Raw genomic sequence first — 12383 nt, forward strand, 5'->3', positions numbered from 1 at the left:
AACAGACTCTTCAGCCCTCCAAGCCTGCACCAACCATGCTGACCGTCTTAACTAAAAACCTCTACACTTCTGGGGACCATATCCCTCGATTCCATCTCATTCATGCGCTTGTCAAGACGCCCCTTAAAAGTCACTACCGTGTCTGCTTCTCCCCCGGCAACGAGTTCCAGGCACCCATCACTCTGTGTAAAAAATCTGCCTTGTATATCTTTTAGACCTTGCCCTCGTGCTTAAACCTATGCCCTCTAGTAATTGACTATTCCATCCTGAGAAAAAGCTTCTGACTATCCACTCTGTCCATATCTCTCATAATTTTGAAGACTTCTATTAGGTGTCCCCTCAACGTCCATTGCTCCAGTGAGAACAAATCAAGTTTCTTCAACTTCTCATAGCTAAAAAACCCTTCAATATACTGACAGGTGGTTATGGAAAGACATTTTGTCTAGTCAGTGAATCTAGAACTCGGGATCACTGCGCATTGGCCATGCTAAGTTCTCCCTCAGTGTACCCAAACAGGCACCGGAGTGTGGTGACTGGGGAATTTTCACAGTAACTTTGTTGCAGCATTAATGTCAGCCTACTGGTGACACTTATAAACAAACTTTAAAAATAAGGGGTTGTTTATTTAAAACAGAGAGGGGGATAAATTGTTTCTCTCAGATGGTTAAGGGTCTCTGGAACTCTCTTCCTCAAAAGGCAATAGAGTCTTTGAACATTTTTCAGTCACAGCTAGATAGATTCACGATTAACAACAGGATGGAAGGTTTTTCAGAGGACGAGGCAGGAATGCAGGATTGGAGTTACAATGAGTTCAATCATGATCTTATTGAATGGTGCGGTAGGCTTGGGAGGCGCAAGGTGGAGGGAGGTGGTCAAGTGGCCTACTCCTGCTCCCAATTCATATGTTTGTATAACCTGCTTTCTGATGTATAGTTTTGGCTCAACTCCTGATCTCGTGGCAGCTTTCATCCAAACACTGGCAAAAACAGTGAACTTAAGAGGGGAGGAGCGAGTGACTGCTTTTGACTTTAAGGCAGCACTTCACTGAGTATGGCATCAAGGAACTCAAACAAAACTGGAGTCAATGGGAATGGGAGAGAAAACTATCCCCTGGTTGGAACCATGCCAAGCAGAAGAAAAGATGGTTGTGGTTGTTGGAGGTCAAACATCTCAATCCTAAGGTATTACTGCAGGAGTTCCTCAAGGTAACATCTCAGGCCCAAAATCTTATCTATTTAATCAATGATCCTCCCCCCATCACAACAATCAGAAGTTAGGATGGTTGCAGACGAGAGCAAAACTTACAGGACCATCTGCAGCTCCTCAAACAGTGAAGCAGTTCCCGTCTAAATGCAGCAAAACATGGACAAATTCAGATTGAGCTCAGCAATGACAGGCAATGACCATCTCCACCATGAGAGGATTCAAACATTTCCCTCGATTGACATCAATGGCATTACATTCACTGTGACCTCAGTATCAACATCCTGCAGATTACCATTGACCAGTAACTTAACTGGATTAACATATAAAAAGTGTAGAAACATAGAACATTACAGTGCAGAACAGGCCCTTTGACCCTCAATGTTGCACCGACTTGTGAAACCAATCTAAAGGCCATCTAACCTACGCTATTCCAATAGCATCCATATGTTTATCCAATAACCATTTAAATGTCCTTAATGTTGGTGAGTCCATTACTGTTGCCGACAGGGCATTCCACGCCCTTACTGCTCTCTGAGTAATTTGTCCTATATCTATCACCCCTCAATTTAAAGCTATGTCCCCTCGTGGTAGCCATCTCCATCTGAGGAAAAAGGCTCTCACTGACCACCTATCTAATCCTCTGATCATCTTATATGCCTCTATTAAGTCACCTCAACCTTCTTCTCTCTAACGAAAACAGCCTCAAGTCCCTCAGCCTTTCCTCATAAGAACGTCCCACCATACCAGGCAACATCCTGGTAAATCTCCTCTGCACCCTTTCCAATGCTTCCATATCCTTGCTATAATGCAGCGACCAGAGCTGTAAGCAATACTCCAAGTGCGGCCACACCAAAGGTTTATACAGCTGCAACATGACCTCATGACTCTGAAACTCAATTCCTCTACTAATAAAAGCTAACATACCATATGCCTTCTTAACATCCTATCAACCTGGGTGCCAACTTTCAGGGATCTATGCACATGGACACCGAGATCTCTCTGCACATCCACACTACCAAGTATCTTACCATTAGCCCAGTACTCTGTATTCCTAATACTCCTTCCAAAGTGAATCACCTCACACTTTTCTGCATTAAACTCCATTTCCCATCTCTCAGCCCAGTTCTGCAGCTTATCTATGTCCCTCTGTAACCTGCAACATCCTTCCGCACTGTCCACAAGTCCACTGACTATACTATCATCCACAAATTTACTAACCCATCTTTCTACGCCCTCATCCAGGTCATTTATAAAAAATGACAAACAGCAGTGGCCCCAAAACAGATCCTTGCGGTACATCACTAGTACCTGAACTCCAGGATAAACATTTCCCATCAACCACCACCCTCTGTCTTCTTACAGCTAGCCAATTTCTGATCCAAACCGATAAGTCAGCCTCAATCCCATGCCTCTGTATCTTCTGCAATAGCTTACCATCAGGAACCTTATCAAATGCTTTACAGAAATCCATATACACCACATCAACTGCTTTACCCTCATCCACCTCTTTGGTCACCTTCTCAAAGAATTCAATAAAGTTGTGAGGCACGACCTACCCTTCACAAAACGGTGATGATTGTCCCTAATCAAATTATTCATTTCTAGATGATTATAAATCTCATCTTTTATAATCCTTTCCAAAACTTTGCCCAAAACAGAAGTAAGTCTCACCAGTCTATAATTCCCAGGGTTGTTTCTACTCCCCTTCTTGAACAAGGGGACAACATTTGCTATCCTCCAGTCTTCAGGCACTATTCCTGTAGACAATGATGACATAAAGGTCAAAGCCAAAGGCTCTGCAATCTCCTCCTTAGCCTCCCAGAGAATCCTAGGATAAATCCCATCTGGCCCAGGGGACTTACCTATTTTCATATTTTCCAGAATTGCTAACACCACCTCCTTATGAACCTCAATCCCGTCTGGTCTAATAGTTCCTCTGAGTAGAGTTCGAGATCGAACCATCTTCAGCTACTTCATCAATGACCTTCCTTCCATCATTAGGTCAGAAGTGGTTATGTTCGCTGATGATTGCACAATGTTCAATATAAATCGCGTCTCCTCAAGCAATTCATGTCCAAATGTAGCAAGGCCAGGACAATGTCTAGGCTTGACCTGACAAGTGACAAGTAGCATTCACATCACACAAGTGCCAGTCAATGAGCATCTCCAACAAAAGAAGATCTAACCATTGACCCTTGACTGATTCTCCCACTGTCAACATCCTGGGGGTTACCACTGATCAGAAACTGAACTGGTTTAGTCATATAAATACTGTGGCTACCAGAGCATGTCCGAGGTTAGGAATCCTGCAGTGTCTAACTCACCTCCTGACTCCCCAAAGCCGCGTCCACCATCTATCATGCATAAATCAGGGGTGTAATGGGATACTCTCCATTTGCCTGGATGGGTGCAACTGCAACAACATTCAGGAAGGTTGACACCATCCAAGATAAAACAGCCACATGATTGCTACCCTTCGACAGATATTCAATCCCTCCACCGACAATGTAAAGTGGCAGAAGTGTGTAGCATCGATAAGGTGCACTGCACCCAGGCTCCTTAGACAGCACCTTCCAAACCCTTGACTACTACCATCTAGAAGGAAAAGAGCAGCAGATACCTGGGAACACTACCACCTGGGGATTCCCCTCAAGTCACTCACCGTACTGACTTGGAAATACATCACCACTTCTTCACTGTTGCTGGGTCAACATCCTAGAATTCCCTCCTAACAGCACTATGGAGACCTACACCTTCGAGACTGGAGTTATTCAAGAAGGCAGCTCACCATCACCTTCTCAAGGGCAACTAGAGATGGGCAATAAACACAGGTCTAGCCAGCACCGCCCACATCCCATAAAATGAATAAATAGTGAGCACAGAAATGAAGACGATGGAAGAACAGTTCAGCATCATGCCCAGCCCAAAATTCATTGAGGTAAGGTTGTAAGGATCTGAAACTGAATCCATTGCTGAGTGTAGAACATTCAGCATCAGAGGAAGGGAGGTCAGTGGGTATAGTAAATACATGGCAAGGGATAGGATTAGAAGAAATGGGGCAGTGGAATGGGGAGGTATGGAATGTCCTGGATGGGTCCAGCACTTTGTTTTTATTTCAGATTTCCAACATCCATAGTATTTTATTTTTATAAAGGTTTTGATGTTCTCTTGTGTTTTGTTGAAGTGCCGGAACAGAAAGGGAATCACAGGACTTTTCTTGAAGTCACATTCCTTTCACTGTTGCAGGAAATAATTGGAAAAGAGCTAAAAAGAAATTCAAATACAATCTGCGCTGAATTAGTTGCTCTTCACCCCTGGCCGTTGGGCTGAGAGGAAGGGCTCTCACGGCTGATCATTATCTAGTTTCTTTTCTCCTCTCCATTGAGATAAGTGTGCATGAGTGTTGGATATGGGAAGAGAGAAATCACCCAACTGTGCTGGCCTCTCAATATTCACCATCCATTTGTACTAGTGAAGAATGGCCACTTGGAAGGAGTTCCAATCTGGAAGCAGGGAACTCAGCACAGATCAAGGAGAGGAAACTGAGGACCAAGTTACTGTACATCAGAGAATTTCAGTTATATTTCTATTCTTCCTCCTGCTCTGTCCTCTCTGCATTGGAATCTAAGTGCACTTAGATTCAATTTATAACAAAAAAAAGGTTGAGAATGGAAGTAGAGAAAATATACCTGACACAGGGCAACATACTCGAAACAGTGATGTTTATTGACTGGAATATGGTACAAAAATGCAGATGTTATGAATCTGTCTTGACACTGTACTGGTCACAGCCAGAGATGAATCATAGAATGGTTAGAGCTCAGAAGGAGATCATTCGGCCTATTCTGTCTGTGCTAGGTTTGCAAGAGAAGCTCAGCTAACCCCATTCCCTCTACCTTTTCCCCAGAGCCCTGCTCCTTTCTCCTTAGGTAATGATCAAATTTTCTTTTGGAATCCACCATTGAATTTGCCTCCAACTCACTCTGTATATTTTAGATGCTGACCATTTCCAGTGTGAAGAAACTTCTCTTCACGTCACCTTTGGTTCTGTTGTCATTTACCTTAAAATCAGCTTCCTTTTCCCTTATTGGGAACAGTTTCTCTCTAGCCACTTTGCCCTGACCCTCAGGATCACCATAGTGTATGTTACAGGTTGGAAATTCTGTGGCAGGTAACTCACTTCCCAAAGTTTGTGTACCATCTACAAGGTACAATCAGGAATACGCTCTACTTGTCTGAATGAGTGCAATTCCAATAACACTCAAGTAGTTTGATACTTCAGGACAAAGCAACTCAGTTGATTGGCACCCCATCCACCACCAACGCACAGTAGCAGCAGTGTGTACAAGATGCCCTGCAGCAATTCACCAAGACTACTTCAACACTACTTTCCAAAACAATGACCTCTACCATCTGGAAGAAAAGAGTGGCAGACGCATGCATACACCACCACCTCCTCCAAGCCATACACCACACTGATTTGGAAATATATCACTATTCCTTCACTGTCAATGGTTCAAAAGCCTGGAACTTCCTTCTTAATAGCACTGTGAGATTTCTGAAAATATATGGTTCAAGAAAACAGCTCTCCACCAGCTTCTCCAGGGCAATTAGGGATAGACAATAAATGTTAGCTTAGCTAGTGAAGTCCACATCCCATGAATGAATGAAAAAGTAATGAACAGAATTGAGAGAAATCCTAAAAGTTAGACCCAAAAAGGTCTTTGTATTCAATTATCAAAATTAAAGATATTTCATTCTCCCCACAGAAACCTTCTTAATATTTAGGGTGTTATACAGTACTTATTTTCTTTTGTGATAGAACAAAGAACAACACAGCATGGGAAACAGGCCCTTCGGCCCAACAAGCCCGCACCGCCATTTTAACATTGTGAATTCCCTCTTCCACCCATGACCTTTGTCTACGCTTATGGCACTCCACATTGGAAACCAGATTGAGGGGAGACTAACTTAGGGACAATTTGTTAAACTAATCAGCCTATCTTTGGGGTGTGGGAGGAAACCGGAGCACCTGGAGAAAACCCACGCAAGCAAGGGGGGAATGCACAAACTCCCACAGATACTGGCCCAAATCCATGTATCTGCACAGCAAACAGTGATAGTCACTGAACTGACGTGTTGCCCATCAGCTGGTCCAGTTTAAGCGTACACTAACAGTGTGAAGCACTAGGCTACTCTCGAAACATTCAAGAGCAGCCCTCGCACGACCCACCACGTGTATGCCCCTTGTTGGGCAACAAGGCGGACCGAAGCACCTGTGGATTAAAAGAGAAAAACATCAGTAACATGCACATCTTATGCAAACATTCAAGGGAATCCCCAAAAGCTCAAAAGGAAAGCAAGTGAGCCAGAAAATATGTTGGAAGGTCCATAGGAATCAATTGATTCCCAGGAACGTCCCAAGGCTCTTGATCCTTATTTAAAACAGTCTCCTATATCCCTCCATCTCTATTCCGCTCATGTACCTAAGTATCCCTTAAACAACTCCAGCGTGCCTGCCTCCACCACCTTACTTGGCAGTGCATTCCATACCCCCACAACCCTGTGTGTGAAAAACCTCCCCCTAACATCCGAATTACACCTCGCCCCCCTCACCCTAAGCTTGTGGCCCCTCGTAATATTTGTTTCCATTCGAGGAAAAAGCTTACCACTGTTTAGTCTATCTATACCCTTCATTATCTTATACACCTCTATTAGATCTCTCCTCATTCTGTCTTTCTAAGGAAAACAGCCCCAATTTGCCCAATCTTTCCTCAAAACCCAGTCCTTCTATAACAGGCAGCATCCTGGTAAACCTCCTCTGCATTCTCTCCAGGGTCTCCACGTCCTTCCGGTAGTAAGGTGACCAGAACTGGACGCAGTACTCCAAATGCGGTCTAACCAACGTTCTATACAACTGCAACATTAGACGCCAGCTCTTGTACTCTATACCCTTTCCTATAAAGGCTAGCATACCATAAGCCTTCTTCGCAACCTTCTCCACCTGTACTGTCACCTACTAAGACTTGTGCACTTGCACCTCCAGGTCCCTTGGCGTTTCCATACTCTTAATAGGTCTACCCTTTATCATATAACTCCCCCCTACACTATTTCTTCCAAAATGCATCACCTCGCATTTATCAGGATTAAATTCCATCTGCCATTTATTTGCCCAATATACCATCCTATCTATATCCTGCTGTATTGCCTGACACTACTCCTCACTGCCCGCAAGTCCAGCCATCTTCGTGTCATCTGCAAACTTGCTGATCACACCATGTACTCCCTCTTCCATGGTCATGATCTGCATGGCTTACAGTTTGTCGTCAATTATGATTAGTATTTCTAAATTATTTATTATAGACGTATTTATTATGTTTAGAACACATACATTCTATTCTGTAAACAGATATTACTGTTTCTTTTCATCTTGATTTCATGTTCATACACTTCAGTCACTACCAAGTAAGGTAAAAACTTGTGAGCAAAGACATCATTCTTAGTTTCCACCTCAGAATTTTACAACCTTCTTTTGTGAAGCTTTTCTAACTCTGCCTTTTTGCTTGACCTGAAAGATTTAAATGCTCTATAAACAATGAAATACCAGCTCCACAAACAGTTACCTTAACCCCTCGCATTTGTGCAGAATGGGTTGCAGCCGTTGAAGACCTTCACACTGAATATAGCACTTTTGTAGATTGAGGTATCTTACAGTATCACAGAGTCCAATGGTCTGAGACAGGACTTCACAGTCAACTGGGGTCAGTCGCAATTCACAAAATGAAAGTGTTTCCATAGAACCCACTGTGGATCGAGCCAATGCTTTATTCTGAGATTCAAACAAGTAGTGAAATGTGTTCAGGAGGTTTCTTTTACCACTTTCACCCGTTGTGTTTCCAATCTGACCTTCAACCTTTTCCTTTATCCAGTCAATCACTCGACAGGTTGTTTGATGAAGAAATCGACCCAGAAACTCTTCCAGGGGCCTAGCTGACTGTGGGGAGGAGAGGCCAGCAACAAAACGGAGAAATATTTCAAATCGCCCATCTTCCTCACTCTGGGCTTCCCTGAGGAGTTCCCTAACGTTCCTGGGATTTGAAGTCAGAAATTCTGTTAGTGCAGCGACAAACTCTTGGATAGTGAGATGTGGGAATGTGTAAACTATACTCTGGACAGAACGATCTCTTTCCAAAAGTTCCACAAGAAACCCAGACAGGAAATGGGAAGATTGCAGATTGTAGTTGATCAAATCACCATTTCGAAACACAATCTTCTTCTCAGAGATGCCTGTGAAGGCCATCTCACCAATTTTCAAAAACACATCACGGGGATTTTCAATCTCTTGGCTATGGTTTTTCAGAATGTTGTAAATGTAGTAGGAATATAGCTGGGTGACAGTCTTTGGAACTTGCTGCTCATTCCGGTGTGTCTGTGTAAAGAAGGGGCCCAGTGACAGACCGAGGATCCAGCAATAGGAAGGGTTATAGCACATGGTGTACAAAATCTCATTCTCCTCCAGGTGTTTGAGAACAGCTGCCGCCACTTCTTCATTTTCAAAAAACTTGTTGAAATATTGCTTGCGTTCATCACCAACAAATCCCAGGATTTCAGCCCAGATACTAATCTCAGCCTTTTCTAACAAACTTAATGCAGTGGGCCTGGTGGTCACAAGAACTGAACATCCGGGGAGCAGTTTGTGCTGCATTAAACTGTACACAATGTCAGACAATTCAGTATAGCATTCAGGGTCCGTGCATGTGGACTGACTGCCATCAAAATTGATTGTTTTTTCAAATTCATCCAAACCATCGAATATAAACAGCAATCTCTCTGGGTTCTTCCAGAGTTCTACCAGAACATTCCCGAAGTAAGGATAGAAGAACAGTATCAGATTCCTCAGGTTTATTCTGCATTTAATGGTGTTCAAATCCCGGAATTTAAAACTGAAGACAAATTGAAAGTGTGGGTATATTTTCCCAGTGGCCCAATCATAAACAATCTTTTGCACCATTGTTGTTTTCCCAATCCCTGGGACTCCACTCACTGCTGCTGAACTCCCAGATTTGGGTTTTCTCTGGGAAAAACTGCTCTGGAACAATTGATCAGCACGGATTTTTTCCAGTTCTCTCCGGAGATGTTCCTCTCTCCATTCTTCATGGCGTCGGCCCCTTGCTAGCAGTTCATGTTCTACAAGTGTCCGATCTCGAACTGTAGAAATAAGTGTTAGCTCAGCGTATCGATCAACCAGCTGGAAAGCCCTAACTTTCTGCCTTATTAGGATAGTGCTCACTCTCAGTGTTTCAGCTTGTACCCGGAGTGTATCCTTGTGCTTCTGTTGAACATCTTCAAGTAAAACAGAAAGAAAGAAAGAAAGTGATTTTCAGTTTAACTATGTTATTAAAAACAACTTTCCAAGGCTATTTTAGCATCCAGTAAAATGGTACAAGATTTCACTCGCACTTCCAATAGACAAGTTAAAACTCAATTATTGGAACTGTTGCCTCAAACATACCAGTGAAATCACAGAAATTCGACAGTGCAGAAGGAGGCCATTCGGCCCATTGGATCTGCACCAACAACAATCCCACCTCAGGTCCTATTCCAACAACCCCACACATTTACCCCTCTAATCTCTCTAACGTACACATCCTGGGACACTAAGGGGCAATTTAGCATGGCCAATCAACCTAACCTGCACATCTTTGGACTGAGAGGGGAAACCGGAGCACCTGCAAAAAAACCCACGCATACACGGGGAGAACATGTGAACTTCACACAAACAATGACCCAAGCTGGGAATCAAACCTGGGTCCCTGGAGCTGTGAGACAGCAGTGCTAACCACTGTGTCACCGTGCCACCCAGTGGCTGAGGAAATGTTCAAATCCTCACTTTCTTCTAAAATTTACTGAGCATGACGATGTCTATTAACGTGATATTTTCTCCTTAAGTTATTAATAACATATGACCTGTTCTGTTCAACAAACAATGCATTACAAGGAGTACTACTGCAGAGGTTCCTGAGCTGTGAATTGTGACCCCAATGAGTTCACAGTCTGCTGCGAACAACAGTCTGTTTGAGGTTGTGCGGTTGTTTGAAGGCAAGAAGTGGGGATGTGGGGATGGCCCTGGCGAGATGTTCGTCTTCAACAATGATGTGTTGAAGACTCCGGAGAAGATGTCGTAGCTTTAACTTTAATCCAGATAAATGCGAGGTGATGCATTTTGGAAGAACTAATGTAGGGGGGAGTTATACAATAAATGGTAAGATCATCAAGAGTATAGAAACACAGAGGTGTGCAAGTCCACAAGTCCTTGAAGGTGGCAGCACAGGTGAAGGTGGTGAAGATGGCGTATGGTATGCTTGCCTTTATAGGAAGGGGTATAGGGTATAAGAGCTGGAGTCTAAATGTTGCAGTTGTATAGAACGCTGGTTAGACCGCATTTAGAGTACTGCGTTCAGTTCTGGTCGTCGCACTACCGGAAGGACGTGGAGGCCTTAGAGACAGCGCAGAGGAGGTTTACCAGGATGTTGCCTGGTATGGAGGGTCTTAGCTATGAGGAGAGATCGGGCAAACTGGGGTTGTTCTCCCTGGAAAGACGGAGAACGAGGGGAGATCTAATAGAGGTGTATAAGATTATGAAGGGTATAGATAGGGTGAACAGAGGGCAGCTTTTTCCCAGGTTGGAGGCGACAATCATGAGGGGTCACGGGCTCAAGGTGAGAGGGGTGAGGTATATCTCAGATGTCAGAGGGACGTTTTTGTACACAGAGGGTGGCGGGGGCCTGGAATGCACTGCCAAGTAGGGTGGTGGAGGCAGACACGCTAGGGTTGTTTAAGACTTACCTGGATAGTCACATGAGCAGACTGGAAATGGAGGGATACAAAATAGTTGAAGATCAAGAGCCTCAGGACGTTCCTGGGAATGAACACATTCCCGTCAGTCGTCCAACAAATTTTAAGGCTCACCTTGTCACTTATGTTGGAACTATTGGGGATCTTCCATTACAGTCTGTATAGCCTATTGTACGTCTATTTATGTTCACTGATGTCTCCTTTTACATCCACAGGCGATTCGGTCCACCTTGTTGGCCTACAAGGTGCATACACGTGGTGGGTCGTGCAAGGGTTGCTCTTGGATGTTGCTTCGGGAGCTGCCTAGTGCTTCACGTCCATTAGTGTACGCTTATTCTGGACCAATTGACAGGCAACACGTCAGCTCAGTGACTATCACTGTCTGCTGTACAGTTACTTGGACTCGGGTCGGATCTCTGGCTTGGATCAATGTCTGTGGGAGTTTGCACATTCTCCCTGTGCTTACGTGGGTTTTCTCCAGGTGCTCCGGTTTCCTCCCACATCCCAAAAACATGCTTTTTAGGTTGATTGGTGTCAAAAAATTGTCCCCGAATTGTATGTCCCTTAATCTGGCGTACATATAATTCCCTAAATTTCCACCCCCTTTATTGTGGTGATCCACTAGAGGTAGACAAAGGCACTCACTGAGTGGGCAGCACGGGCTTGTAGGGCCGAAGGGCCTGTTTCCTGTGCTGTGCAGTTCTTTGTTCTCTGCTCCGGGGAAGTACTGGACGACGAAAGACACTCCGTCCACCGTGTCCTGTGTTTGTCTTCTGGGGTGGTTGGTGTGGTTTTTCGCTGTGGCGCAACAGAGTTGTCTATTGATGAGTTGAGCACCATATCCTGTTCTTATGAGGACATCTTTCAGCGTCTGGAGGTGTCTGTCACAATCCTCCTCATCTGAGCAGATCCTGTGTATATGGAAGGCTTGTCTGTAGGGGATGGCTTCTTTAACGTGTTTAGGGTGGAAGCTGGAGAAGTAGAGCATCGTGAGGTTATCTGTGGGCTTGCGGTACAGTGAGGTGCTGAGGTGACTGTCCTTGATGGAGATGCGTGTGTCCAGGAATGCCACCGATTCCGGAGAATAGTCCATGGTGAGTCTGATGATGGGATGGAACTTGTTGATGTCATCATATAGTTGTTTCAGTGATTGTTCCCCATGAGTCCAAAGGAAGAAAATGTCATCGGTATATCTAGTGTATAGCATCAGTTGAAGGTCCTGTGTGGTGAAGAAGTCTTGTTCAAGCCTGTGCATGAAGATGTTGGCACATTGAGGTGCGGATTTGGTCCCCATGGCTGTTCCATGTGTCAGGATGAAAAAC

General features: G+C 44.2%; 1 protein-coding gene across 2 annotated transcripts in view; it reads right to left on the minus strand.

The window, feature by feature from the left end:
- LOC145351986 (NACHT, LRR and PYD domains-containing protein 3-like) overlaps positions 1 to 12383 on the minus strand; it is an 87135-nt gene that overhangs the window by 40513 nt on the left and 34239 nt on the right. For both annotated transcript variants that reach the window (XM_080201835.1, XM_080201836.1), the window contains one exon: positions 7830 to 9549. In XM_080201835.1, coding sequence (XP_080057961.1) covers positions 7830 to 9549 — 1720 coding nt within the window. The remainder of the gene's footprint in view (positions 1 to 7829; positions 9550 to 12383) is intronic.

The sequence above is a fragment of the Carcharhinus amblyrhynchos genome, chromosome 13, assembly GCF_965287045.1.
Source record: "Carcharhinus amblyrhynchos chromosome 13, sCarAmb.v2.hapA, whole genome shotgun sequence".
Classification (NCBI taxonomy): Eukaryota; Metazoa; Chordata; class Chondrichthyes; order Carcharhiniformes; family Carcharhinidae; genus Carcharhinus; species Carcharhinus amblyrhynchos.